General features: G+C 43.4%; 1 protein-coding gene across 1 annotated transcript in view; it reads right to left on the bottom strand.

The window, feature by feature from the left end:
• wdfy4 (WDFY family member 4) overlaps positions 1-27886 on the bottom strand; it is a 241555-nt gene that overhangs the window by 118973 nt on the left and 94696 nt on the right. Inside the window, exons 35-40 of the mRNA XM_078530732.1 lie at positions 26371-26609; positions 25067-25182; positions 24172-24363; positions 22913-23049; positions 3136-3213; positions 12-236 (exon numbers count right to left, since the gene is read on the bottom strand). Of these exons, the coding sequence (XP_078386858.1) occupies positions 12-236; positions 3136-3213; positions 22913-23049; positions 24172-24363; positions 25067-25182; positions 26371-26609 (987 nt within the window). The remainder of the gene's footprint in view (positions 1-11; positions 237-3135; positions 3214-22912; positions 23050-24171; positions 24364-25066; positions 25183-26370; positions 26610-27886) is intronic.

Here is a 27886-nt window from a genome sequence, read left to right as displayed (position 1 = left end):
TATAATCTTACCTCACTCTTGGCCTCTTTCTCTCGACATGCATTATAAGCATAATTGATGCAAATGGTTTTTCGCCTCATCTTCTTCCTCATTCGACAGGGGCCCTCAGCCATATCCAGTATCCATGCATCCTGCTGTGACCCTGATGAAGGACCCCATAATCCTCTCTCTTGAAGCAGCTGTTGTTCAATCTTCGCCCAGTCTTTCGATGTTTGGTTCAGAATGCACTGCTGCATCTGGGAACAAAAGTGAAAAACCTCAACAGATGGTGTCTGTATTGTGTACAGCTGGCCGCTCGATCGTTCCTTTAAACGCATACTTCTTCCTTTTGACAAAAAAAAAGACCCCACAGTATTTGTTGTGCTGGATTGCACAGACCCCAGGTGATTATCTCGCAATGTCAAACAAAAGATTGAGCGGACGCACTTCACAAACGCTACTCAGTCCAACTGGACTCATCTCAAAGTTCTCGAGGCTGCTGCAGAGTAAAGGGAGAGACAAAAGAACTTATAATTTACAGTTTGCTTCGGATTACCTCAGGAGTTCCCAAGGTGCGTCCGAAGTGTGGGCATTGTTGTAATGTAGGGAATGTGGCAGACAATTTGCACACAGCAAGCTCCCGCAAAGAGCCACGACCAGATAATCTGCTCTAGTGAGGTAAGTTGAGGGATCAATGTTGGTCAGGATACTAGAAAGAATACCCATGGCCCTTCTTCAAATAGTGCCATGGGATCGGTTACATCCACCTGAGAAAGGGCCTGTGGTTTAAGGTCCTATCGGAAGGATGGCCTCTTCGACTGTGCAGCACTCCCACTGCAGCGGACTGTCAGCCCAGATTCTATGCTCATGTTACTGGAGCGGGACTTGACCACACAGCCTTCTAACTCAGAGATCGGAGTGCTACCAACTGAACCACAGCTGACGTAGTGGCTTTTGACTACTCAAGAAAGGGAGGTTTGTGTGTTTGAAAATGAATGTATCAGGACATATTGGAGTCAGTGTGGGACAGGCAGGCAAGCGGAGTTATCTTATTGAATGATGGAGCAGGCTCAAGGGAGCAAATGGCCTACATCTACTCTTATTTCTTATCTTATGTTCTTATGTGATAATGGAATGATGAAACATAGAGATTACTGTAGTATTTGCTGGTGAATTGCTTAGTATAATCCATATGGCTTTCTTCTATCCATTATGATGGAGCTCTTAACCCATTTCAATTGGACAGGTTGATGACTCCCTTAAAACAGCAAGCAGAGGAAGGTGTTAGCACTCGTACATTAATATTGTAAACAATAATTGAGGCTTGTCATTGAAACTCCAGCTTAACATCCAGACGTTTATAGTACCGGATGAACCTTAATGAAGCAGAGCTAAGTCACAATCCTGAGGAAACAGCAAATACCTTCCCAGATTCTAAGGGATCATCAATACGCTTACATTCTTCCTAAATTGCTAATGAATTTAAGCCTAATTGTTAATATTACAGATGCAAATAAAGCCAAAAGGCCAAGTGGGCCCAATGACAAGGTGAAAGGAGCTAGACACATTAAATGTCAGAGTGTGGTCTTTTGGATTTGCTTGTCTTCTTAGATGGATGTAGACAATTGCGTTATATTATTCAAAGAAGGGTGCGAGAGGTCTCCCTGTGTTCTGTCCAACATTTATCCTTCAATTAATATCACTAAAAAAACAGATTGTCTGGTTATTCATCATGCTGTTGTTTGTGGAATGCTTTGAGACACCTCGAAGGTACATAACATATAGTTCATTTGACATTTCATTTTACCTTTACGATTATCAACTAATGCAGCACAAACTGGATATTGAAATCATATCAGTTTTTGTATCAAATCCAAAAATATGATCACTGCAGTGTAACTTAAAAAAACACCCAGGATGGATTGTGTCCTAGGGTCATTGGTTCAAAGGCCAAAGGTTTTTTTAGAATTTCCTGAACCAATGCAACCTCAGATCCATCATATCATCAAGTAACAACTGGCAAGGAAAGATATTGATTTCTGCTCAATCGACATTTGGAAAATTGGATTGTAGAAAGTTATTTTTCAGTTTGCTGCTAAAAAGAATAGGAAATAAGATTAAACAGCTCTGTTTACATATAGAATACCTGTATAAAATTCAGGCACAGCATATTGTAGATATTTTTGAACTAACCATCAAGGTATGTTTTGTGATTAAAGGATGAAAGTTCCACTTATAATGACAAATGGAACAATGATTATTTTTCACCACCATTCACCATATGCTAACAATATCTTCTCTGCTGACCACCAATAATTTATATTCGTATAGCACCTTTAACACAATAAAACATCCTGTTGTAATATGGGTTCTTTAGATGTCTCAATGATGAGATCTTGAGACGTGTATATTTAAACATGAACCTTTTATTGTTAACCTTTAACCATTTACAGATCCCAGGTTACTGTCTTGCATGCTACTGTTTCCTCCATGCAAGCTGGTTCCAGCATGTTCTTTCTAGACTGTTCTCTCAGTCTATTACCATGTGACTCTATACATCATATCTCCAGTTCCATGTTAACCCTTGCTCTGCTGAGCACCTTTACATTACAATGACATGCAGGCAGGCACATCGCACAACACATCCCAAGGCACTTCACAGGAGCATTATGGAACAAAACATGACACTAAGCCATATAAGGAGATATTTGGTCACATTACCAAAACTTGGTCAAAGAGATAGGTTTTAAGGATTGTCATAAGGACAAAAGCTAGGTAGAGAGACGGAGAGGTGTAGGGAGGGTCTCCCAGAGTTTTGGACCTAGGTAACTGAAGGCACGGCCACCAATGATGGAGCAATTAAAATCGGGAATGCTCCAGGTGTCAGAATTAGAGGAATGCTAATATCTCAGAAGGTTGTGGAGTTGAAGGAGATTTCAGAGATGGGGAGGGCAAGGCCACGGAAGGATTTGAAAATAAGGATGAGAATTTTGCAATCAAGACACAATGAAATCATCCATTTCAGCATCCCGCGTTCTGGAAGAAGACAAGGGTTCTGTTGTTTGTCATTAAAAAAGGCATCTTACTTCTAAAGACGGGCTGATACACTGGAGAGGAGCCATTTAATTACGGCTAACAGTTTGTCCCAAACGTTACCTGCCAATGATCCTTGTGGAGGCTGGCAAACAATTCTTGTCCAGTTTTCCTTTGCACATCCATGCCAACTGTTAAGTCCTACATGAAGAAACAAAAGGATTCGAGCTGTGTCAACTGATCATGTAAATGGCAAAATAAAACGGATTTAAAAATAACTGGTCACAGAAGTAGGCCATTTAGCTCATCATGCCTTTCTGCAAGGAAAACTCACTCCACTAACCCTTTCCCCAGGGTGTTTGCGTTCAATGCAAATGAAGCAAAGTTCTAATATGCAATATCATGTTCTATATCTTATATTCAGCAACAAACACTGTGAATGTCAGGTTTCTGCTCAGTTTAATGTTTTTGACATATAACCCACATGAAATGAGAGTCCACACTACCTGTCTACCTTGATGTTTGCGGGATCAGCAAACAATGAATTAAAACACCTTTTTGCTCAGTGTGGGGTGGGTGCATTGCTTAAGTGGGCGTGAGGTAAGGGTACAGTATGTTAAGATTAAGAAGCAAAGGAATGTGTGAAATTCACTTATCCATGTCTTTGATGCCACAATAAAGCTTATGTGAACAGATTTTTAAAAGTCTGCAAGATGTTAATCAAGTCACTTGTGTTTATAGGAATAAAATGACCCTGAGGTGTTTTTGTGAAGGCAGTAAGCATGGAACTTGGGATGGATTATATAACCATGGTACAAAATGCTTAGAAGAGTTAAGTGCATCTTACTGTCTCCAATTTGTTATTCTGATGTCACTTTGATGTATATTTGGTGTACTATGATTTAGTGGCTGTTGCATGGAATGTGAAAATCAAAGGTAGAATTAGCAAAGGAGATGTGACTGAGCCACTGGCATGTTGTACTCCCTGGATTGTGGAGTTGTGATGTACCTGGGTACTCATATTGGATCATGCAATATGAACCCATTAAAGACCCATGTACTCTTTCTGGGATCATGTGGTATGATGTCCCAATAAAAGGCCAGATTCTGCTTTTGTTACAACTGATGCATGTGCGCTTCCATGTTTAAAGTAACAAGATACATTAGAACAAGCAAGCAGTCCAACAACCCACACCCTATGTAACATACACTTCTTTAAAACAGATTACATGAAACATGTATTCGTATAGAACACACATGGCCTTGGGCTCAACTCTCCAGAGTTAAATCATTAAACAAATGAACTAGAGTTTTGTTTCAAATGAAATAAAAGATATTCCAAAATGACACACAATTAAGTTTTGTAATGCAACTTTGCTTTCAACGTAGAACAGTAGGTTCCATGTTTGAGAAAGGTTGATAGTCTTGGCTAAGTTCTAATTTTGACACACATTCTTTTTTTAGTATAGCGGTTTTGTACCAGTGACATAGCAGATGCAAATACAATTATATCTTCCCTGCTGTGAGGAAATACAGGAGTTAGTTGGTACAGATGGTTGCTGGAGGATGTCCAAGACCAGATACCCCACTGTTAAGTTATATTCATTAGCAGTGCACAGCGGGAAGTGCCTGTGTAACGTGAAGGCAGTGATTATATTTTGTTTGTTTACAGGATCATTAAGCTTTTAGTCACAGCAATGCACTGACAAAACATTATTGTTACTTAACTGAAACTCTCATGGAATTAACTCATCAAACAAATATGAGCAGGGCCACAGTGAGTACGGCTGCTAAGCTAATAATGTCATTCAAGGTCATTCCTCGTCACTGAGCCAATCAATCACTTTTGCTGATGATGTATCATAATAGCTTGTTTGCTGCCACTAAGCTGATAATGTCACAGTGCCTCCTGCCTTAAATTTGGACCGATGGCTTCGTAATGAGCTAAGACGCTTATGTGGTTCAGGGACGTTAAAGGGGAATAAAAGTCCAGGGGCACTTTGTGGAGAAAGTTTGTCCATCCATTGTACATTCATGAAGTGTATTGATTAAAATGTCTTCAAACTTCAAAGCACAACAAAGCAGGAATGGTCCGACTGCAGCCAATGGGTCACATGCAGTCAGTCCCCTGCACTTACCCTCAACAAGAGCTGGAAATCCCAACTATGAGGCTGAGGCAATGCAATTCTATTTGTGCGAGTGGCAGAATTTAATGCCTTCCCCCATGGCAAGTTAGGGGGCAGGCCGGGCATTTAATCGGGTGGGAGGGTGGCAGGTGGGGACCCCATCGCCCTGTGACCTCTGCCCCAAATAAGCCCATTGATGGCCTTCCCACCCCGCTGCCAATTGAGACCCTTAAGTGGGCAACTTATGACCACGTCAGGGCCTCATCCCATCACTGCTGGTATCCCAGCAGCAAGCAGGAGACCCACCAATCAGGAAACCCAAAAAACAAACCCTGTCAGAGTTGCTTCTGGGCTTCCAGGGAGGGTCCCTCGCTCAAAGGCGTTCCGTGCTTTATCAAGCGTTGTAGCATTGGGAAGGGGGTGGCTGCTGAAAGCCATCCTCTGCCTTGCTGCTAAACCCCTCCCCACTGTGACTCCCACATCTGATGCCCCCTCCTGCCATCACTCACCTGTGGCTCAGGTCCCTCAATGCTCCCGGGCCTCAGGTGGATGCATTACCAGCAGTAGCCACCACCTCCCTGGTGGCACTGTCGAGCAATGAAGAGCTACCAGCCTCTGATTGGGCAAGAACTTAAGCAGCTTTCATCCAGCAAAGTGAAAATTAAAAGCAGATCCCTGCTCCTGGACTACTTTTATTGACAGGACATCTGGTGTATGGTATAGTACGTGTGCTCTATCTGAAGGCTGATTGTCTGATGATGTTTCATCTGCAACTGTTTTCTAGGCAGCTTTTATCAGTGGTGGTTTGCCATTCCCTTCTACTCTCAGGGGCAGGGCAAGGGGGCAGGTCTCAAGCCTACCTCAGCCACAACAGGAATTGAACATGCACTGTTGGCATTATTCTGAACCCCACACTAGACATCTAGCCAACTGAGCTAACCTAACATTTGGTGTAGCTAAGAAATGAAAGACCATCAGTTCCTGCAGTTTCAACAGACTCTGTTGCTTAACAGACTCAATTGTTTGCTTTGGTAATGGTTTATTTTGGCAGCAGAGCCTATTATGAATGCTTAGCTGCATTTCAAAAGCAACAGAATCACTTATCCCAGCAGTGGGGCTGTGCTCACATTTTGATTGACAGTTTAAAGAGGTTACTAAAGGATCATCTGTTTTTGATGTGGTTACTGAGTAAGTGTGTGTTTACTTTTACAACAAATTGACCACTTGAGGGGATCTAGATGTTTTTGAATGGTTTTCTTGAATGAGTTTTTTTCAGTATGAAGTATGTTTGATTGACAGCTCCATTAGACTGTTGGATGTGTATTTTTAATGTCTATTTCAAAGACAGGCTGAGGGCTGTCCACAGCGAATACTGGGTGAGTGGCTATGGTGGATACATGGGGGGCATGAGGAGGGGATGAGGGTGCACAGAATGGGCATTGTGAGTATGAAGGGGCATGGAGGAGGCATGGAATGGCATGGAGGGAATGAGGGGGAATTGCAGTGTCATGGGGTTGAGGGGGTGAGGGGCCATAAGAACAATGTTGGGAGCTGAGCTGCTGTACCCAAGAACGGAGGTGAGTCTTCTAACTGGCCCATTCCACACCCACACTCCTGCACTGCATAGCACCTTGCAAAACCCCAGCACCCACCCAATGCCCACATCTCTCGGAGACAGAAATATGGCAGGTTGGGGTTTGGAGATAGGCTCACATTAAGGCAGCCGCAAAGGGGCCCGATTCATGTCTTCCTGTCCCTACATGAAAATATAAGTGAGGGAAAATTAGCAATGATAAACAATTCCCTTACATCATGAAGGATGGAGTTGCAACACTTTAAATAATAATATTTGAACAAGTTGATTATACCTCATAAACAGTATATCTGAGAAGAATTCTTACTTTCCTTTGAAGCTAGCATATAAGTTCAGCAGGAAATAGGGAAGGCAAATGGAATGTTGGCATTTATTTCAAAGGGAATGGAGTATAAAACTAGGGAAGTTTTGCTAAAACTATACAAGACACTAGTTAGACCACATCTAGAATACTGTGAACAGTTTTGGTCCCCTTATCTAAGGAAAGATGTACTAGCATTGGAGGCAGTCCAGAGAAGGTTCACTAGGTTGATCCCGGGGGTGGAGGGATTTTCTTAATGAGGAGAGGCTGAGTAGGTTGGACCTGTACTCATTGGAGTTTAGAAGAATGAGAGGCGACCTTATTGAAACATATAAGATTCTTAGGGGGCTTGACAGGGTAGGTGCTGAGAGGTTGTTACCCCTTCTGACTGAGTCTAGGACCAGAGGGCATAATCTTAGAGTCAGGGGTCACCCATTTAAGATAGAGATGAGGAGGAATTTCTTCTCTCAGAGGGTAGTGAATCTGTGGAATTCTTTACCGCAGAGGACTGTAGAGGTTGGGTCGTTAAGTATATTCAAGGCTGAGATAGACAGATTTTTAATCAGTAAGGGAATCAAGAGTTATGTGGAAAAGGCAGGAAAGTGGAGTTGAGGACTATCAGATCAGCCATGATCTCACTGAATAGCGGTGCAGACTCGATGGGCCGAATGGCCTACTTCTGCACCTACGTCTTATGTTCTTATAGTTGCAGATGAGTTCTCTGAAATCTCTTTTTAAAAAAAAGGACAATTGGGTAATTGACCTTGGATTGATAATATAAAATGGGAGTAATATTGAATTAGCCCATTACACACAATACCTAATCCCCTTTCTATTGAAGTGAATGGAAGCAAAAAGCAGGTGTGGTTATTTAACTGGGGAGCTAAGTTGATATTTTGCACAATCGTCCGAAGTTAAAATGGTTCCTAAGATGTTTATTGCAAACAGGCACATGTCAGGAGTTTGCATCCTAAAACTGGACCCCGTAGTTCACTGTTTTACTTTAAACATTGGATGAAAGCACCTCAGCTAAACGTCGCAGAGACAATTAAGGTCTACCATTAATGGTTTCAGCAATTTTAACAAATGCCTCAAATGCATAAGAAGAATTAAGGATGAACAAAGGCTATTTGGCACACTGAGGTTCACCGCACTTTCACCCCACGCATGAACATACAGTGCAAGTTTTGGTTCTTAGGGGCTTGAGTTCATAGGACTTTCCACAACTTGAGAGAAGTACACGTATAGCACACCTCACACTTACAAATGACTAATTCGAGTATCATTCATCAAACAGGAGGGGGACCATTGTGGCAGCTTCTTGGGATTTATTTTAATGGATACAAACTTTCCTCTGTTGGAGCAATTATCTCTCTAGTTGGTCACTGGGAAGGTCTATTTAGACCACTTTCCCACAGGGAGCAGATGATCAGATTTCTGCTCTGGCGCTCTTACACTTTGAAGTTTAAAGGGTTAAGCACAGCTCTGCCTTAGCGCTTACAGCTTCTCTCAAGGCACCTCCCTTTGCACTTAGAGGTGAGGGCCATCAAGTCAGAAACATTCTCCTTACTATAATCATTGATTCATACAGCACAGAAGGAGACCATTTGGCCCATTGTGTCTGTGCTAGATCACCGTGTTCACCCTGCCTTCTCCCCGTAACCCTGCACAATCTTCCTTTTTAGATAATAATCCAATTCCCCCTTGAATGCCCCAATTGAATCCACCTCCCCCAAGCTCTCAGGCAACGCATTCTAGGCCTTAACCACTCACTCTGTGTAAAAGTTTTTCCTCATGCCTACGTTGCTTTTTTTTAACCATTTTTTACCAATTACTTAAAATCTGTGCCCTCTGGTTCTTGATCCTCCCACCAGTGGAAACCGTTTCTCCCTGTCTACACTGCCTGGATCGCCTATGATTTTGAAAACCACTGTCAAATCTTCACCCAACCCTCTCTTCTCCAAAGAAAATAGTGCAAGCTTCTCCAATAATGTAACTGAATCTGTCATGATTTTGAACACCTCCATCAAATCTCCTTTTAACTTTCTCGCTGTAATAAGAATATACTACATTGCGCATCACATTCTAACGCATGTGTCATTGTAAAACAGCTGATCGTGAGAGTTATCCCAGTAATGCGAGTGATTTGAAGATAGTGAGTTAGCACTCACATTCCTGTTCTGTAGTCACTCAATGCTTTCTCAGGTGCTGCCTACATATTAATATCATCCCATTCTTAATTGTTGCTCACAAGTCAATGGTAACAATCATTATTCCCTGCCAGAGTTCCGGTGGTTGATTTAATGCTGTTCTAAATTGACTGTAAACCATCAGCACTTTCATTTTGAAAAAAAAAGAAAGTTTAAATATTGCACAAGGCATTCTCCTCTGAACGTATGCATGTAGTTCTGCAGGAGTGCACAAGAAGGAGAGGTTGGTGCCCTTTCATAAGTATTGTACAAAGCAGTTAATGCAGAGTTGACTTTGGTGTGAACAAGGTTCAGTTGGATGTCAGCAAAAACCATACAATATAATTCGTGAGTGCAGCTACTTGAAACATACTGAAATAAGTGACCACATTGGGGATTCACATTGAGTGCTGTACACCTGTAGACAGCGACAAAGCAAAGTTTAATAATGTTGCCAAACAGGTCACTGGACCCTTATTACTTCTCCTCCAGGTATGTGTCAGATTGGAAGAATATCTGTTTCTGTCCTTGTCTCGTCTGTCAGTGTTTTCCTGAAGGAAAACACTGACAGACGAGACAAGGACAGAAACAGATATTCTCATCTGTGATCTATCTTCACAGGCATCTTTCCTTCCTGATCACCTGGCCCCAGCTGAAATTTCACCCTTAAACTTGATTCCACTTACAATCATTGATATCTCAGTTAAATTCAACACTCCCGTGACCACTGCTCTCATTCATTTCACCTGCTTTGTTACTTTGACAGCACTCCCTTTCACTGTAACTTTGACCAGTAAGGTGATTAAGAGCAGGGTCATGAACACCATCACTTCCAATCATATAAAAGCAAACTGTAGATGCTGGGGATCTTAAATTAAAAACAAAAATTGCTGGAAAGACTCAGCAGGTCTGGCAGCATCTGTGGAGAGAGAAACAGAGTTAACGTTTTGAGTCCGCATGACTTCTTCAGAGCTCTGAGTTTTTCCAACATTTTCTGTGTTTATACCATCACTTCCAAGTTCCCCTCCACATCATGACTTGGATATATATCACCATTCCCTTCACTGGCGCTGGGGTCAGAATTCTGGCCCTAAAACCATTCTGCAAGCACCATTGCCACATGGACTGCGATGGTCCAAGAAGAGGGTCCACCATCACCTTCTCAGGGCAACCAGCAACGGGCAACAAGCACATCCCAAGAACAAAGTTAAAAAATGTAAAGCGGCCAGCACAGGCACGATGGGCTGAATGACCTCCTTCTGTGCTGTAACATTCTATGATTCTATGACTGTCTACAAACCTGGACTAAGCATCAGTGCGTTAACTCCCTCAACCTCTCACTCCCCAACAGCATCAACTCACTACACATCAGCTGCTTAACAAATGCCTTTTGTCTTTCAAGATGAAAGAATCCAGGGTTAACCTGCCTTTTCTCTTTGTCGACGCTGTTGGACTTGCTTTGATACCGAGCTTTAGGAGGCCAAAACAAAATTGAAAGCATTTTACTTTCAAATTGCTTCCGGTTACATAAAAATAAGCAGATATGGAGATAACAATATTCCACGGGTACATGTGATGACAGATTTCTCAAATAAACACCAAAGCAATGGGTTCAGAATGAAATTTGCCAAGTGGTCAGATCACATTACAGATGATAAAAAAAAAACTAACTGGGTAACGATGCATTTAAGCAAAGCTAGAATGGCACACAAGAGAGAAATGAATAAAAGGACATGCTGATAGTGTTAGATGAAGAGGGTGGGAGGAGGCTCAGGTGGAGCATAAATGCCAGCATAGACCAGTTGGGCCTAATGGCCTAAGTCTGTGCTGTAAAATCTATGTAATTCAATGTAAGCATCACTATAAAGGTATAGAAGTTTATATTTAATTCCAAACCTCCCCAAGTGCAATTAACATCATGCTAATTTACATTTTAATTACTTCCCAAAAAACAGTGCCATTATTGACAGTAGAACATAATGTCAACTTCATGGCGCTGTGTTGGTAGACACTTAATGAACTTAATTAGATAACCAGGGATGTTAATTATCTCAGTAATATGCAGATAAACATATTATGCAAATGATTCATTAACTTTGCAGGCAAAATTCACAGAAAGATTTGTACATTCAGTCTTCTGTGCAGCCAGTGAGCTTGCTAATGTCAGACAAGTGAACCAGCAGGATAATTCATGACAACAGCTGTAGTATCCCAAACTATAATAGTTTAGTATTAACTAGCAATGAGGAGAAAAAAACAGGTTGCCAAGTTCTCTCATTCGTACGCTGATACGTTCAAGGCAGTGCTAATTTTCACATAAATTAATTGAAATGTTCAATACTTAGCCATTTCTGCATTACAGTGAATAAGGCGACAGTTCTCTCTGCTACCGAAGAATGTTTTGAGGGAAGAAATTGTATAAAACAAAAGAAAGATGGAATTTGCATTTAGGTAGTACCTCACCACAAGTGCTTTGAAATGTCTTGAGATTCACAGTTAATGAACTACTCTTAACTTGAGTTACTTTGTAATGGTGCGGATAAACATATTTTTTTTACTTGTTCATGGGATGTGGGTGTCACTATCTGGACCAGCATTTATTTGCCCTTGTTCAGAGGGCATTTACACGTCAACCATATTATTATGGGTCTGGAGTCACATGTAGGCCAAAACAAGTAAGGGTGGCAGACTTCCTTCCCTAAAGGGCATTAGTGAACCAGATAGGTTTTTACAGCAATCGTTTCATGGTCATCATTAGACTTTTATTTAATCCCAGGTTTTTATTGGATTCAGAATTCACTATCTGTCTTGGTAGGATTCGAACCTGGATCCCCAGAGCATTACCCTGGGTCCCTGGAATACTAGGACCGTGACAATACCACGATACCACTGCCTCCCCAGGTAACTTGCGCACAGCAAGGTCCCACAAACAGCTACTGAAATAAGGGGCCACTGTTGGTAAGGGCACTGGGAAAACTGCCTTTTGCATCCACCAGATCATTGTAGCTCGGCCTAACAAGAGGGATTGTGGGAGGGGTGGGATATTCAACTGCGGCCACCAGTTTCTCAGCTGGATGAACAGGTGCCTGCAGAGGAGAATCTGGCAGGGACCCTGGACAACCATTTTGCCGCCCGATTTGCCTTCGATGCATTTCAGGCCTTAAAGTGGACATTCATACTCCTCCTGGCCCCCACAAAAAAACTGCAGCTTTGCCGCTGGCTTGTGCTCATCGCCTGTCCCTCCATGAGGCTCTACTTGCCAACTGGTTCCCAGCATGGGGTCGACCAATTTGCCATTGCACTAGAAATCTCATCTAGATGACAGCAGCTCCAATAATGCTGGGCTCTCTCTCTCTCTCAATGCTGTACTGAAGTATAAGGTATTGAAATAAAAAAACATAGGGCAAGATTTTAACTCACTCAAAACCCACCCACTTGCATGGAGTTAAAATCAGACCCGTAAAGTGCTGGAAAATTCAGCAAGTCAGGCAGCACCTGTGGAGAGAATCAGAGCTGATGCTTCACATCCATCATGTCTCTTCTTCAGATTTAAAGTGAGTTGCAAAAGAAGCAAATGCGATGCGAGAAAATACTTTTTCACACAGCGAGTGGTTCAAGGCTGGAATGAACTGCCTGGAAGTGTGGTAGAGGTAGGTTCAACTGAGGCATTTAAGAGGTGATTATTTGAATAGAAACACTGTGTAAGGGCCAGGGGGGGGAAAAAGCAGGAGAATGGCACTAAGTCACGATGCTCATTTGGAGATCCGGTGCAGGCACGATGGGCCGAATGGCCTCCTTCTGTGCTGTAAAGATTCCTGTGATTCTGTGACCTGCTGAGTTTTTCCAGCACTTTCTGTTTTAATTTTAGCTCCCCAGCATCCACAGCATTTTGCTTTTAGATGAGATCATTGACTTGACTTTGAACACGTAACCTTCTTAACTTCAAGGCGCGAATGCTTCCCATTCCCCTGAATTCTACCCCGGGATAGTCAGCCTAAAAACACACTCTCTTTGCGCGGGTGTTCCCCTGAATAAATTATGAAGCTTCCAGCTATAGGCCGGATCTTGCAAACCCGCCTTGGGAGCTTTGGTGGCCCAGCCAATGGTCCATTGGCTTTTGACGGGACCGTCCAATCCCAGCAGCAGGCGGAGTTGGAAAATCCCGCCCATAGTTTCCTCCCCAGCCTTAGTTGAAGGAGAAGTAGACTCGAGCCTACTCGAGATGAACAACGCAATTACGTAGCAGTAACTGACCCACCTTCCTGATTTTGCACAGTTTCAATGTGGAAATTTAAACAGAAACTCAGCCCAGGAAAAATGCTGCCTGTTAAAGATCTACACATATTCACTGAGAGCATACCAGCCAGGCAGACTAAAGAAGGTTCGATGGGCACTCATACTCAAACAAGTCCTTTTTGTTCTCATCTGTTTATCGGGTCTTTCGAAGAATGACAAACATCAACTTGCATTTATATGGCACCTTTAACACAGCAAAATATTCCACAGTGCTTCACAGGCACGTTCCCAACACCGAGCCACCTAAGGACATATTAAGGCAGGTCACCGAAAGATTGGTCAAGGGGATAGGTTTTCTTGGCAGCGTTTTAAAGGAGGATAGAGAGATGTGGAGAGACCTGACGAGGGAATTCCAGGATTTAGGGTTTAGACAGCAGAAAATGTAGCTTCCACTGGGGATGAAAATCGGAGATGCACAGCTGGGCAGAGTTGGGGGAGAGCAGAGATTCCACAGGGTTGTAAGGCTGGAGGAAGTTACAGAGATAGGATGGAGCGCAGTCCCGGAGTGACAGAATTTCCTTCAGGTAATGAACGGCTGTGACATTTGACTGTCGCACTTCCTTGCGTGCACTGTGCTGCATGTGCCACAGTGTCGAGAATCCATTTCCAGAGTGACGAGGCGCTGGGTGATTTCTCAGTGAGAATATCCAGACCCCAGTCACTGAATCTGCCTCTGCGCAATCTCTGCTCAGCCGTTCAAGGCAGCCGGATAAATTAATACTTGGCCATTTATGCTAACTAATTGGCAATATAAACGCTTAACCAAATTTATGATGGGTGGGTTTTATTACTTTATTATAAAAAAAAAAGTCTGATTGGCCAGTTGAATTCCTCTGATGCTGGTGGATCCATAAATCACAGGCACCAAGCAAGGAAAATGGTGTTGAGTTGCCATTTCAAAATTGCTCTGTTAAAATTGACTGGATACAATCCAGTAATATTATCAGCAGGAAGTAGAAACAAACCTTTTGTGCCCATAGTTCAGAGTTAGCAAGGTGCAGTTCCACAGTCCCAAGCTATTATAAATGTGCAATATAATAAGTTCGTGTAATTTAAAAATCACAGATTAGACTCATTTGTATGTTGACCATACATTTGCAAGCATATGGCATGAGCCTTACTTCCAGGTTTATTTTTCTCTTATTATTTTCAGTGCTGGTGACCTCTACTCTGGACTTTCTTATTTCAAATTAAGCCTTACGATTGAATTAGAGATCTGGTAGTTCTGCTCTGAAAACAGCGGGTGGTTTCTTGCTTTCAATTTCGTTCTCAGCACTCAAAGGGGAAATGAGAAGTACACCCATCATTAAATCGTGCAATCATTATCCACACAACGAGTGACTCTCGTTGCACGGCAATTCTGACAAACGCGCACTCGGAACATTGAACACTATTTGAAAACTGTTTAGCTGTGGCTCAAACAACTTATCCCCCAAGGTAATAGCCTGGATTTTTCTGGTGGCAACGGTGGCAAACTTGTCAGTGTCCGTCATCGCTGCTCCTTTAAAATTAACAGCAGCTTTTGGAGTCCGCGCGTGCGTAGTTAAACGTGGGGATGGGAAGTTGCTGTGAGTGATTCTACCCTTCCCCAGAGGGTACGCTGCTGAGGCATCCCCAGCCTGCGGTCGATAGGAAATCTAGGGGCAGAATTTTGCCCTTGGCGTGCGGGAAGCTGACAGCCACCAGCGATCGGGCCCGGGAGGCAACTTCACGCCGGGCGGGCCAATTAAGGCCCACCCAGCATGAAACATGAGCGGCAGCTGCCTGTGCGGGCGGTGGGGAGGAGTGCGAGCCGGGTGAGTGCGGCCTTAGTGCAGGCGCGCGCGCTATAAATAATCTCCCTGAGGCGGCTCTCAGAGAGAGAGATGAAGATACATGGAAAAAATATAATTGAAAAAATAACAAATGTAATGAAACATGCCCCCTCATGGAACTCTGTCACCTGGGCAGGGACATGTTATTAATGAAAAAAAAACGTCTTCATTTGATTTTTTTATTTGCTTTCGGAAACCTCATCCCGCCTGTGGATGAGGTTTCCAAAAAAAGTGCAAAGGCCACTTGGCCTTTTCGCCTGCCCCGCCAATCGTCAGGTTGGATGTGCAGCAAAAAATTTCTCTTAGTTAACTTTTTAATGGCTTTTATAGGCCTTTTAATTGTCAGTGGGCGCGCTGCTGGCTCCTGTACCCGCCCGCCGACCGAAATATCGTGTGTGAGTGAGCCACTTTACACTCGGTCAGGTCAGGCGCGCGCCCGCCCGCTGAGCTAAAAAATTTTACCCTATGAATTGGCGAAAACCTTCACTCTTACGCTGTTAATCTCACTGTAAAAGTCCTTGAAAAAGCTGCAGCTCGTTGAATGAGATATAACCAGGGCCAGAACTTTGACCTCGATGGGCGGGCGGGCAGCCGAACTCTGCCGCCGAAACAGGGCCGGCTGCCATTTTGAGTGGGCGGGCCAATTAAGTCCTGCCCAGCGGCCTGCCCGACGGGAAGTGCTATGCACATCCTGTGCGGCGGGGGGAGGGAGGAATTCCCCATCTGTCAGAGTGCGCTCTCTCACGCATGCGCACTGCTCCCTGAGACTAAGCGCTGTCTCAGGGAGAGCGCTGAATGTTTAAAAAACTTTAAAAATAGAGAAAGAAAGAAAAACATTATTAACATGTTCCCCTCATGTGACACTGTCATGGGACATGTCAATAAATAGGAGTGAAACTCTAATAAACTTTTCAAAAACTGAGATGAAACCTCATCCCGCCGGTGGATGAGGTTTTTTAACATTTTTCAGAAGCCCACCGGGGCTCCTGGCCTGCCCGCCAGCCTTAAGGTTGGACGGTCAGGTCTTTCAATGAGCTTAACGATCCTGTCAATGGCCTCAATCGACCGTTGACAGGTCGGCGGGTGAACAGCTGATTTCGCTGTCCGCCTGCCTTCCTAAAAATTTAAAGAGACCGTGATGTCGTCGGAGGTTCCTCCTGATGTTATCCTGCGTCATTTTCCCCTCGGCGAGCGGGCCCCACCCCCAAATCGCCGACAGGAATATCCTGGCCTAGGTTTTTATCGATGTAAAAACTTCATAACTACTATCAAACACCCTTGCTGGTCCTGAGAAGCTAATTTTCTATTTCTGGAATGTCAAATTTCTCCAGAATGAAAAGAATTTCCAGATATTTTTGATTTTTTTTTCCAGAAAAAGTCTCTATCTTTATTCTAGCATCTATCTTAATCCAATAGAATCACAGCATGGTTACAGCACGGAAAAGGCCATTCGGCCTGTTGTGTCTCTGCTGTCTCTCTGCAAGAGCCATTCACCTAGTCCCACTCGCCCACTTTTTCCCCGTAGCTCTGAAAACCTGTTCCTCTTCAGATACTGACCCAATTCTCATTTGGAAGCCACGATTCCATCTGCCTCAACCACACCCCCAGGCAGTGCCAGATCCTAACCACTCACTGCACTGTAAAGTTTTTCCTCCTGTCACCATTGCTTCTCTTGTCGATCACCTTAAATCAGTGCCTCGGGTTCTCGATTCCTCCATCAACGGGAACAGTTCATCCTTATCTACTCTGTCCAGACTATTCATGACGTTGAACACACGTATCAAATACCCTCTCAGCTTTCTCTTCTCCAAGGAGAACAGTCTTAGCTCCTGCAACCTGTCTACATAACTGATGTCTCTCATCCCTGGAACCATTCCCGTGACTCTTTTCTTCATTTTGCAATCCAAAAACTTAAATTTGGGAATCTTTGTGGGCAGTTTTCTTCTGACAATGTTAGAAATGCAGGTCTCTTTAAGAGGAAACCAGAACAGGCTTCAGAGTGAATTGAGGCGATGCTCATTGAAGCCTGGACTTAAGAGCTGGGTTTTTTTCACCAGTTGGGGTTTAGCTTCTGGACTTGGAGAGGGTCCAGAATTAGGAACAGGAGACGGCCATTCAGAACTTCAAGCCTGCTCCGCTATTCAATAAGATCGTGGCCATGGCCCTAACTCCACAGTCTCGCCTACCCCTGATAACCCTTTGACTCCCTCGTTTGTCAACAACCTACCTACCTCCGCCTTAAAAATAGTCAACAATCCTGCCTCCGCTGCTCTCTGGGGACGGGATGGTTTAGTGGTATTGTCGCTGGACTAGTAATCCAAAAACCCCAGGGTAATGCTCCGGGGACCCAGGTTCAAATCCCACCACAGGAGATGGTGGAATTTGAATTCAATAAAAATCTGGAATTAAAAGTCTAACGATGACCATGAAAGCATTGTTGATTAAAAAAAAATCCCATCTAGTTCATCTTTAGGGAAGGAAATCTGCCACCATTACCCAGTCTGGCCTACATGTGACTCCAGGCCCACAGTAATGTGGTTGACTCTTAAATGTTCTCTGAACCAGGGCAATGAGAGATGGGTAATAAATGCTGGCCTAGCTAGTGATGCCCACAACAAATGGATTTAAAAAAAACAAAATCACCACCTTCTAAGAGGAAAAAATAGGTGGGATTTTCCAGCCTTGCCTGCCGATGGGATGGTCCGGTCCCTTTGAAAGTCAATGGACTTTTGGCTGAGCCACCTAGTCTCCCGGTGCAGGTCCCGCCACGAAAGGGCCAGAAAATCCCGCCTATTGTCCCCCTCATCTCCACCTTACATGGGAGCCCCCCTTTTTTTTTTAAACGCTGCATCCCATAGTTCAAGTCGCTCCCGCAAGGGGAAACATCCTTTCAGCATCTACCCTGTCAAGTCCCCTCAGGATCTTACATACTTATTTACAGATCAGTGAATGGAGTACCAGGTATTCCAACAAGCTATGCTTATTCAGAACTACATCCAATTATTGGGGACTGGCGTTACTGAGAGCCTCTTAGAAGAATGGGAGCTTAAATATAAAGATATTTCTCACCATGTAACTGGTAGACAAGTGATGTACACAGTTACAGTCATATAAGAATGTGGACCAATAAATCCCCTCTTGCCTTGCTCACCTTATGTTACATGATCCTCTATTGTACAACAGGAGTGATGTAATGTATTGCTCTGTGCGCTGAAGCAGGCCTTTTCCTTTTAGGCCCGAGTTTAATTACTGCAAATCTTCAACTCGGTTCGATGATTCTGGTTATTTTTGAAGGAAGTTGTAGGTTGGGAGGCACTTCCAAGGGCAGAATTTTTCATATGGCGGGCGGGCGGGCTCAGCGGGAGTGGATGCACAGCCGATTGCTGTCCACGATTGGCTCTGCGCCGTGGGAGGGCAAATTAAGGCCCGCCCAGCGTAAGGCACGACCACTACCTGTGTGGGTGGGGTGGGGAGGAGGGAGAGTCAGGGCCAGTGCACGGAGCTGCCTCGGGGGATTGACATTATTAAATAAAGGTTTAAAAATTCATTTAAACATGTCCCTTCGTGGGGGCTGTGTCACATGAGTTGGGACATGTTTTCATACGTATGAAAATTTATTTATTTATTTTTGCGAAAGCTTCAGGAAACGTCATCCCGCTCGCGGACGAGGCTTCTTAAAAAACGCGATGGCCGCTTGGGCTTTTCGTCTGCCCCCCCGCCAACCTTAAGGTTGGACGGGCAGTGTTCACAATCACAATAACTGCTTTCTTAATGGCCTTAACCGACCCCAGAGCGCGCCCGCCGAACGAAATATCGCGGGACCGTGCGATGACATCGGGACGCTCGCCTGACATCATCGCGCGTCATTTTACACGTCTCGGCGTTGTCGGGCCCACACCTGCACGCCGACTGTAAAATCCTGCCCTCAGCTTCTAGCCAAAGGTCAAAAGAAACCAACCCAAAATGTCTGCCTTTCTTTCATTTTTTGACACTTTGAACCGTGAAGCCATGAACAATTTCTAGAGGTGATTTCGCATTTCACAATTCTAGAAATGTTGGCAGACCCCCCACAGCATTGCTCACCGTAGGTCAGTTAATCTGCTTCATAAGGACGCCAGTAAGAACGAAAAGAAAGACTCGCATTTATGTAGCGCCTTTCGCAACCTCTGCAGGTCTTAAAGTGATTCACGACTGATGATGTACTTTTGAAGTGTGGTCATTGTCGTAATGTAGGAAATGCAGCAGCCAATATAGGCAATGGTTTACTATGCATTATCCTGCTCAGGTGCAGCCATGTCGCTTTAAGTTTGCAATGTCTAATTATTATTAAAGGAAAGAAAGGGAAGATCTTGGTGGTGCTGAAAATTATGAATGTTTCCTTCCTTAGCTTATCAACATTATTTGCATTGGCCGGTGAGCCGGTGACAGAGAGCCATAAATCTGAAGTCATCACCAAGTGAACAAAGGGGGAGGTTACGACAAAAATGTTTAAGTAATGGGTCATTAGCATAAACAGTGGGGGAAGCAGAATCCATAACAGTTTTTTTTTTAAGAAGGCAGTGGATGAATATTTGATAAAATAGAAACTTAAGAGTACAGGGAAAGGGCACAACGCCAGTGCTGGTACAATGGGGCCAGATGGCCTCAGAGCTTAATAATCATCTGCCTTAGAAGCTTTGTGACATGGAGTGTGATCATCAGCCTGAGGCTGGAGGTTCGAAGTGCAAGTCAGCATTTTAACAACTGTAGCAAAGTTCAACATCTGGAGTGTGGCATCTGCCGTACCACATTTTTGGTGAGTTTTAGATAGCTGGACAAGGCAGGTATCCCGGCAGAGGAAGAAAACCAGTTGTTTCCTGACCTCGAAACGTTTCAGAGAAGTTGCTGACCTAACCGGGAGGGAAGGCTGGCAGCTGTCAAACAGGAGAAAGCACCAAGCACAACAACAAGTAAAACCCACGAGCTGTTCCGGCCACTCACACAGAATACCTGGGCTGTGACCGACCCCACCCCCCTAACAAAAGGGCCAAATTAAGCTAGCAGCTAACACTGTGTGCCGAATGCTCCAGTAAACAAAGCCATGGAGGATCTGTCACACAAATTCCAACTTTTGAGGATGAAATCAAACTTCTGAACTCCTCAAGACCGATCACTGGTCCTTCTAATGATCCCTTACGCTGAGACATTTAAGATGAAAGAAACAAACAGGCTTACAGTGTAGTCATTTATCAAAGGCTTGATAGGCTGTCGGTAGGCTGCATGTTAAGGGAGATCACAAAATGAGTAATGTTTTGTCTGATCACAATTTACTTAATTACAGTCCTTTTGTCAAGGAACTAAAGCAGGACTTGCAGAAACACCAATTTCATGCATTCGTGCATGAGTTATGTCTCAAAGCTGCATTTTCCAGATGGTAACGTATTCACTGGAAGAACTAATGATGTGGATATATTTAGAGGAAAACCAATAAAGGAGTCTTTAACATTCAACAGCAAAAGCATGTTCTACAAAATGTTCCAAGGGATAAATTAACAAATATCAATTATACTGCTTGCTGAGGTGTAATCAGCTGTAATAATCAAAATTAATTTTTAAAAATAATTAAACAGACCCTAGGGCAAATTCTCGATGCTCTCTGGTATGACGTCACAGCATGCATTTGTACCTGTGACTGAATTCTCATTGTGCTACTAACCCTCCCTACTAAACTATGTTACTTTAAACTGTTCCCCCAAAATACCAAGAGCTGCAAAGCGTCACTTAATTCACAGCCCCAAATCCAGGCTCCTTGTAAAGTTGTAGCTAATTTTTTACACTTGCTGCTGAATGATCCAAAGCCACTCGTCCAGGATTTAACAACACTTTCACTCTTTGAGCCAGGATTTCAGACCAATGTGATTCAGTCCAAACTGAAGCAATACCTTGGGCAGAAGCACAGTCTGTGCATTGGGCAAGGGAATTCAGCGCGTGACCATGAAGTAGATAGCGACAGGATGGAGTGCAGCCTGTTTGAATGTGTGTGTGTGTGTGTGTGTGTGTGTACCTGAACAGAGTGTCTACAGCCCAATGTGGAAATCGAAACACCAGAAGATCAGCCATGATCTTATTGAATGGCGGAGCAGGCTCGAGGGGCCGAATGGTCTACTCCTGCTCCTATTTCTTATGCTCTTAAGGCTCTTTTGACAGCAACTTCCAAACCCGTGGCCTCTACCATATAGAAGGACAAGGGCAGCAGGCACGTGGAAACATCACCATCTGCAAGACCCCTCTCTAAGCCACACACCATCCAGACTTGGAACTATATCACCGATCTTTCACTGCCGCTGGATCAAAAACATGGAACTTCCTTCCTACCAGCACCTCAAGGATTGCAGCGGCTCAAGAAAGTGGCTCACCACCACCTTCTCAAAGGCAATTAGGGATGGGCAGTAAATGCTGGTTTTACCAATGATGCCCACATCCCATTGATGAATAATAGAAATAAATGTACTTCAGGAACGCTGGCTCACTTCTCTTCGCCACCTCCAGATCACTGAGACCAACTGTAGAACCAGTTAAGCTGAGGTTAGTTAATTCAATGCAAAGGGGCAATCAAACCCACGCTCTGGGATTCAGCCCTACAATACCTTCAAGGGATCCTGAGGTTACTCTGTCGCACATGAAACAAACACTGGAAGACAACTATTAAGAATTCTAGATTTCCCCTACACCCCCCCAAACACAACTCCATTATAAAGGCCCTTTAGTTACATTGTTTATCACTTGTTTGTCATTTTGATAAATGTTGCTAAGTCCAAAAGCAAATCATTTTTGGGCATTGGTTTATATGTTTACCTGTGTAAGGTTTGGTGTACTGCATACACACTAGTGACTTTTTTTCCTTTGTTTACAAGTGAATGGTTCACCTTTTTGAACACTGGTCCATAGATTTTTTTTTTCCTTTATTCTTTCATGTGGGTGTCGCTGGCAAGGGCAGCATTTGTTGCCCATCCCTAATTGCCCTTGAACTCACCTTGCTCGACCTTTTCAAAGGGCAGTTAAGAGTCAACCACAATTGCCGTGGGTCTGGAGTCACATGTAGGCCAGGCCGGGTAAGGACGGCAGATTTCCTTCCCTAAAGGACATTAGTGAACCAGATGGGGTTTTTACAACAGTCGATTATAGTTACATGGTCCCCGTCACTGAGGCTAGTTTTATATTCCAGATTTATGAGCTGAACTCAAGTTCCACTAGCTGCTGTGGATTAAACCCATGTTCCCAGAGCATTAGCCTGGCTCTCTGGATTACTAGCCCAGTGACGCTCCCACTACGCCAACACACAGGGCTGGATATTGCACAAGGTGCACTGAAGTAGCTCAACTGTGTCTGTGCGATCAATGTCTTAAGATAGGTGCGGAGTGAGCCTTAGCTCAGGGGTGGCTTTCCTGTCGCGGCTTCAACGGGCAGGAGAGCCAGTTCCGGCTTCTGAATACCGGAGAGAAGACTAAAACGATGATCGTTCAAAAAGCGAAATGGTGGGGGTTATATTCTGATAGCGCTACATGAACCTGACTAGGGGAAACTGTGTTTTGAACGGATACCTTCATAGTCAGGCGGTTGGCCTCTTTCAGAAGACGTTTGCCAACTAAACGCACAGCCGTCGACAGGCTTTCAGGCAGCCACTCGGATTTGCTCTGAATTGCTACGCTTTTACTCGACAAATTCTTCTTTTCCGAAGCTGAGGGGGCAAAAAAAAATTTATAGTCTTATGAGATTGAAGCGTGATAAGATTTACAAAAGAGTCACGCAATCTTCTGCAAACTTAACTTCAGCGAATGCTTGGGATTTTTTTAAGACAGTAAAACCAGACGCGTGTGTAATTGAGTTCTGTTTTCCCAATGATCTTTGCCTCAGAAGTAACTCATGGCCTCCCATTGTACAGGTGCCATTCTCCAGATGAGGAATGTTGTATTTCTGGCTTCACCCGCTGGGAGTGAATGTCAGGAAATCCTGATTGTTCGTGCATTCATTTTAATGGTGCCACTTTGCAACATGAGTACCTATTGGGTGAAGCTTTTTCTTAAAGTCAAATGGACAGACTGTGTGTGATACATATGCAATGAGTAACATAAATTCTTGACAAAGGACATTAAATCTATTAGTCGCACAACAGTGCCAAACAATGCTGGTGAACGTAACAAGCTAATAATCACACTAGGTCATAGTGTGATACAGCACTATAAATACACAGGGGGAGTTAGACAATGACATTCCACTCTGGAACATGCGTTCGTGCCTAGACCAGACAGATAAGATTAAGGTCACTTCTGCCCGCTATCTGTAAGAACCCTGTGTGAAATGAAGTTCGATAACAACAGTCCAGCACTTCATGGGCCACAGCATAAAATCAGTGCTGAACTCGCAGTCTCACTGAGAAAGACCACAAGGTGATTTGAGTGAAAAGCCTCACGCAGCAGTTATGCTTCTCCCGTTACATCACCATTGGGGTAAGGTGAAGAGAGTTCTATTTTGCATCTAACCATGATCCACTTAACCTGCGAGTGCCTGATGCCGGTGCTGAGATTTCAAAATGAAAAATATTCCATTCGCCACATGAAATTCCCCTCACTTCAATTAAAATAAGAAGCTATATTTTTTAAAATTAGTTAGTTTATCTAGCACAGTAATAGATGACTTACACTATATTATGGTTATTTGGAATAAACTTCCCTGGCCAGCCACAGGGAAGTAATATGCTTATGAAAAGCTAATTGCGAATGTGCTGGACAACAAGGTTTGGTATCACCCTTACAAATCCCTTCCAGTTTAAGACTACTTCCCAGTTACTCAACATACAGACCTATATATTGCTGCCATGCCTTTGTCGCAGACTCTTCCCACAGAGGAGAGACCTCAGAAAAGTCTATGACATTCTCACTAGACTTCTGCTTCACTGAGAGGTCGATATTGTAGCTTTCCTCCAGGGCTTGTCTTCTCTGTGACATGAGATGGTTCCACACCCATTCAACTGAATCCATAATATCCCTTTGAGCTTCCAAAAAGAAAACACAGAAATTTAAATCACGGAACCTTTGTACATCACTCTTCGTAAAATGCACATTTTATTTCACTTTACGACATTAACTAAAACAAACCTACCTACAATACTTAGATATTGATAATTGGAGCGAAAATCTGCAATGGGTGAACCATGAGGTACATTGATCCCCTATAGTGATTTCCCAATATGCCCACCTGCTCTACCAAGATCCACCTCATTTGTATAGTTTACACACTTGTCCCCAGGGTAGCAAGAAGATAGGATTAACAATGTCTATTGGAGGTTATAGGACTGGACTAACAACGGAGATGGCATGAGTTCAAATGCCACCAAGGACAAACTGAATTCAGCGGCAAATACCCGTAAGATCCACTGGATAGTTCAAAAAAATCAACTGGATCACTAATATCCCTCAGGAAAGGAATCTGTGACCTTGACTTAGTCCGGCCTATACATGATTCCAATCCCACGCTATATGGTTCACTCTTGATGCCCTCAATTGAAGTTGAGTGCTAAATGCTGCCTTGCTAGTGTCACATATATCCCAAAGACAAATTAAAATATACAAACCAACAACTGCATTAGGCTGAATAAAGATGATCTACTTCATTTTCCTAATGGTTAGCTAACTAATACTGTACATTTATTAATTGAACTTGCTTCCGCTTTGTACCCTGAGAGAGGTGATTATTACTTTCGACACTGTGGATTGCTTCAAAGGAGCCATCATAATTTTCGCTGTTTGATGCTGACTGTACAATCCAAGAGATTTTTCTGCTGCTTGTCCTCACACCAAAGCCATCAGGATAGCTGCAAAATGGCACAGTTGTTAACATGTTGAAAATACATTGGAGTTTATAGCCCTGGGGACAATAGACATGATTTAGGTAGGTACACAGAATACTATCTATAGCATGCCTCACGATTATCATGCATTCTGTTCAAATTACATGTGGGATGTTTGCAGTTGACCTAAACAGATTGTGTGTATAAAGTCAAAGGCAGGGATACTCCATCGTCAAGGTCTGAAGTTCATTGATCAGTTCCTAAGTATTAGTTTGACCCAGTTTGTAACATCCTAGAAGATAATTTTAACCCGTTCAAACTGATAGATTTGGGTTGAATAGGAAGTTAAAATGTTAAAAATCTGAAACAGGAATCCAACACGCCTCAAATCAGGCAGGATGAATGATGGGTGGCCTAACAACTCCCAGAAGGCAGGTCAGTTGGTAAAACCTTGTAAGGATGCTGTCTGTCTCCATTTTAACTCATCCCAAGTTTCCTCCTTAAAATTCCTTCCCTCCCAGAGCCATGGGGAACACCATCATGGCCACAGGCCATCAATAGAGGGGATCCCCTCCACTCTGCTGGCCTGACTAAAATGGCCACAATTTCACAATTCCCGAGAGTGCTTCTTCTCTACTGTCTCTTGGCCGCCTCCGCAGCACCCGCCATTCCTGTTGGGGTTGCCAGCCGGACATTGCTCCAGGCCCTCCCATTGGACTTCCCACTTTCCTGGGCCTCCCGCCATCCTTAATCGGACAGGGCTCCCGGAAACGGCTTCTTAACTGGCGGCCTCTGAGAAGATTATGAACAATGTCCCACCATGGCCACTTCCAGGTTCCCAACACGGCACTGAGGCCAGCGTTGGGATCGCGACCCAACCGTGAAAATCCGGCCCATAGATTCCTTGAAATGATGATGCATTGTCCTGGTGTTCTGGACAATATTCCTCCCTCAACCAAGACTGCCAATAAACAGAGTGCCAGTCATTTCATCTTCCACAAGCAAACTGCTTTCCATTTACCAAAGAAACAAGAGTAGCTATCCAAAGCAACTTATTAAAAGTAAGGACTTTGCCAGATCAATATTAAGGCACTTTATAAATGCAATTTCTCAAAGTGTAGTTGCAAGTACCGTGTTAAACTTAAATTAGGAATTTCCTTCCACTCAAAGGGGACATTTATAATTATGGAGATATTTGATTGATGTCCATACCTTCCAGCTTTTATTTGACAAAGGCAGTGAATGAGACAAATGGTGAATGGTAAACTAGAGTTATACGTTGCAAATACGATGTCCCATTGTTCTTGTAGGAACTTAAGAGTATTCAGCAAGGTTAGCAGGTCAGAAGGTGACTGTCTTGGCCTTGACAGACAATACAGAATGGCTCTGTTCAAACTGCTGTAAAGGTTGCTCATGACATGATCCTTCTGGGAATATACTTGCTCCATTACCTGAGGGAAAGGGGAAATATACAAGAATAATCAGATACATGACTGACTGTAGCCTGTGGGAAGAATAACCAATGCAGTGGCCATCATCAAGGTAGAATGTGGTGATGTGACATCATCTAATCACCAGAACTACTTTCCTTTAGAAAGTTCACTTGAATTGCATTTTCAAAGTTTTGACATTGCAAACCTGGGTTCATTACCCCTGGACCAAACCACTAAGGACAAATACACAACAAAGCTCCCGTATTTGAAGCTAATTAACCTCGCCAACCTTACGATATTTTACCGTACAGCGTAAGCAAGATCCATTATAAAGAGCAGTGAAAATATTGTACAGTTAGGGGGCATAGGATTTCTGGTAGATATTTTTCTAGAACTTTCAGTGCTTATTTCCCCTATTTTTTTGGATTTATACTCCACTGATGACAATACCTTAAGAAAATTCAGGTTTTCGGCAACAGAGAAACCATCATTGGATCCATTCCATCTTTAATAATGTAGAGGGCTTAACCCAGCAGAATTAAACTGATACTTTGGATTAGGGGCCTGGTGAGAAATTGGAAATATTTAAGCTGCAAAAAAGGAACCTTAGAGAAAATTTCATTGATTTTCATACCAGTAGGGTAAATGGAACCCCAATAATATGCTTGACAAAATCATAAATTTTATGGACTCACTCTCAGGAGAGGAAGCTTAAGTGAGCAGTTTATGTTCTGAGCACCAAATATACAGGACAGGCTGGTGTGACAGTGGAAGTGGTTGGAGGCAGCAGCAAGTTCAAGGGGAACTGGAAGGATATTTAGCAGGGACAACAATTGAAACATTTGTGGAGCAATGTGGAGTGAATTGTGAAAACAACATGGGATTTTCAAACATTGGGATGGCCGGGTAGTCTCTGGTCCTCCACTTTGATGTTCTGAAGACTCATTCATAATTTGACCACTTGTAAGTAAGTTATCAGCTCACCCTGCTCATGGAATATAAATCAGAAAGAACTTCCATAAACTTTTTTTACAATCAGAAAGTTATAGAGAAAGTTGAGAGCAAAAGTAAAAAAAAAAGAATGTTAGCTTGGCTCAGTTGGTTGCACTCTGGATCAGAAAGTTTTGGAAACACTCCAGTGGGAGTGCTATATTGTTGGAGTTGCCAAATTTTTGATGAAGCATTAAACTGAATCCTCATCTGCCTGTTCAGGTAGACCCCAGAAGCAGGAGAAGAGAGCTCTCCCGGTGTCCTATTCAATGTTCATTCCTCAACTAGCACCACCAAAACAGAGA

This window comes from Cetorhinus maximus, chromosome 27 (genome assembly GCF_964194155.1).
Source record: "Cetorhinus maximus chromosome 27, sCetMax3.hap1.1, whole genome shotgun sequence".
In the NCBI taxonomy this organism is placed as follows: domain Eukaryota; kingdom Metazoa; phylum Chordata; class Chondrichthyes; order Lamniformes; family Cetorhinidae; genus Cetorhinus; species Cetorhinus maximus.
The sequence above is the reverse complement of the archived record's forward strand: the minus strand, read 5'-3'. Positions and strand labels throughout refer to the sequence as shown.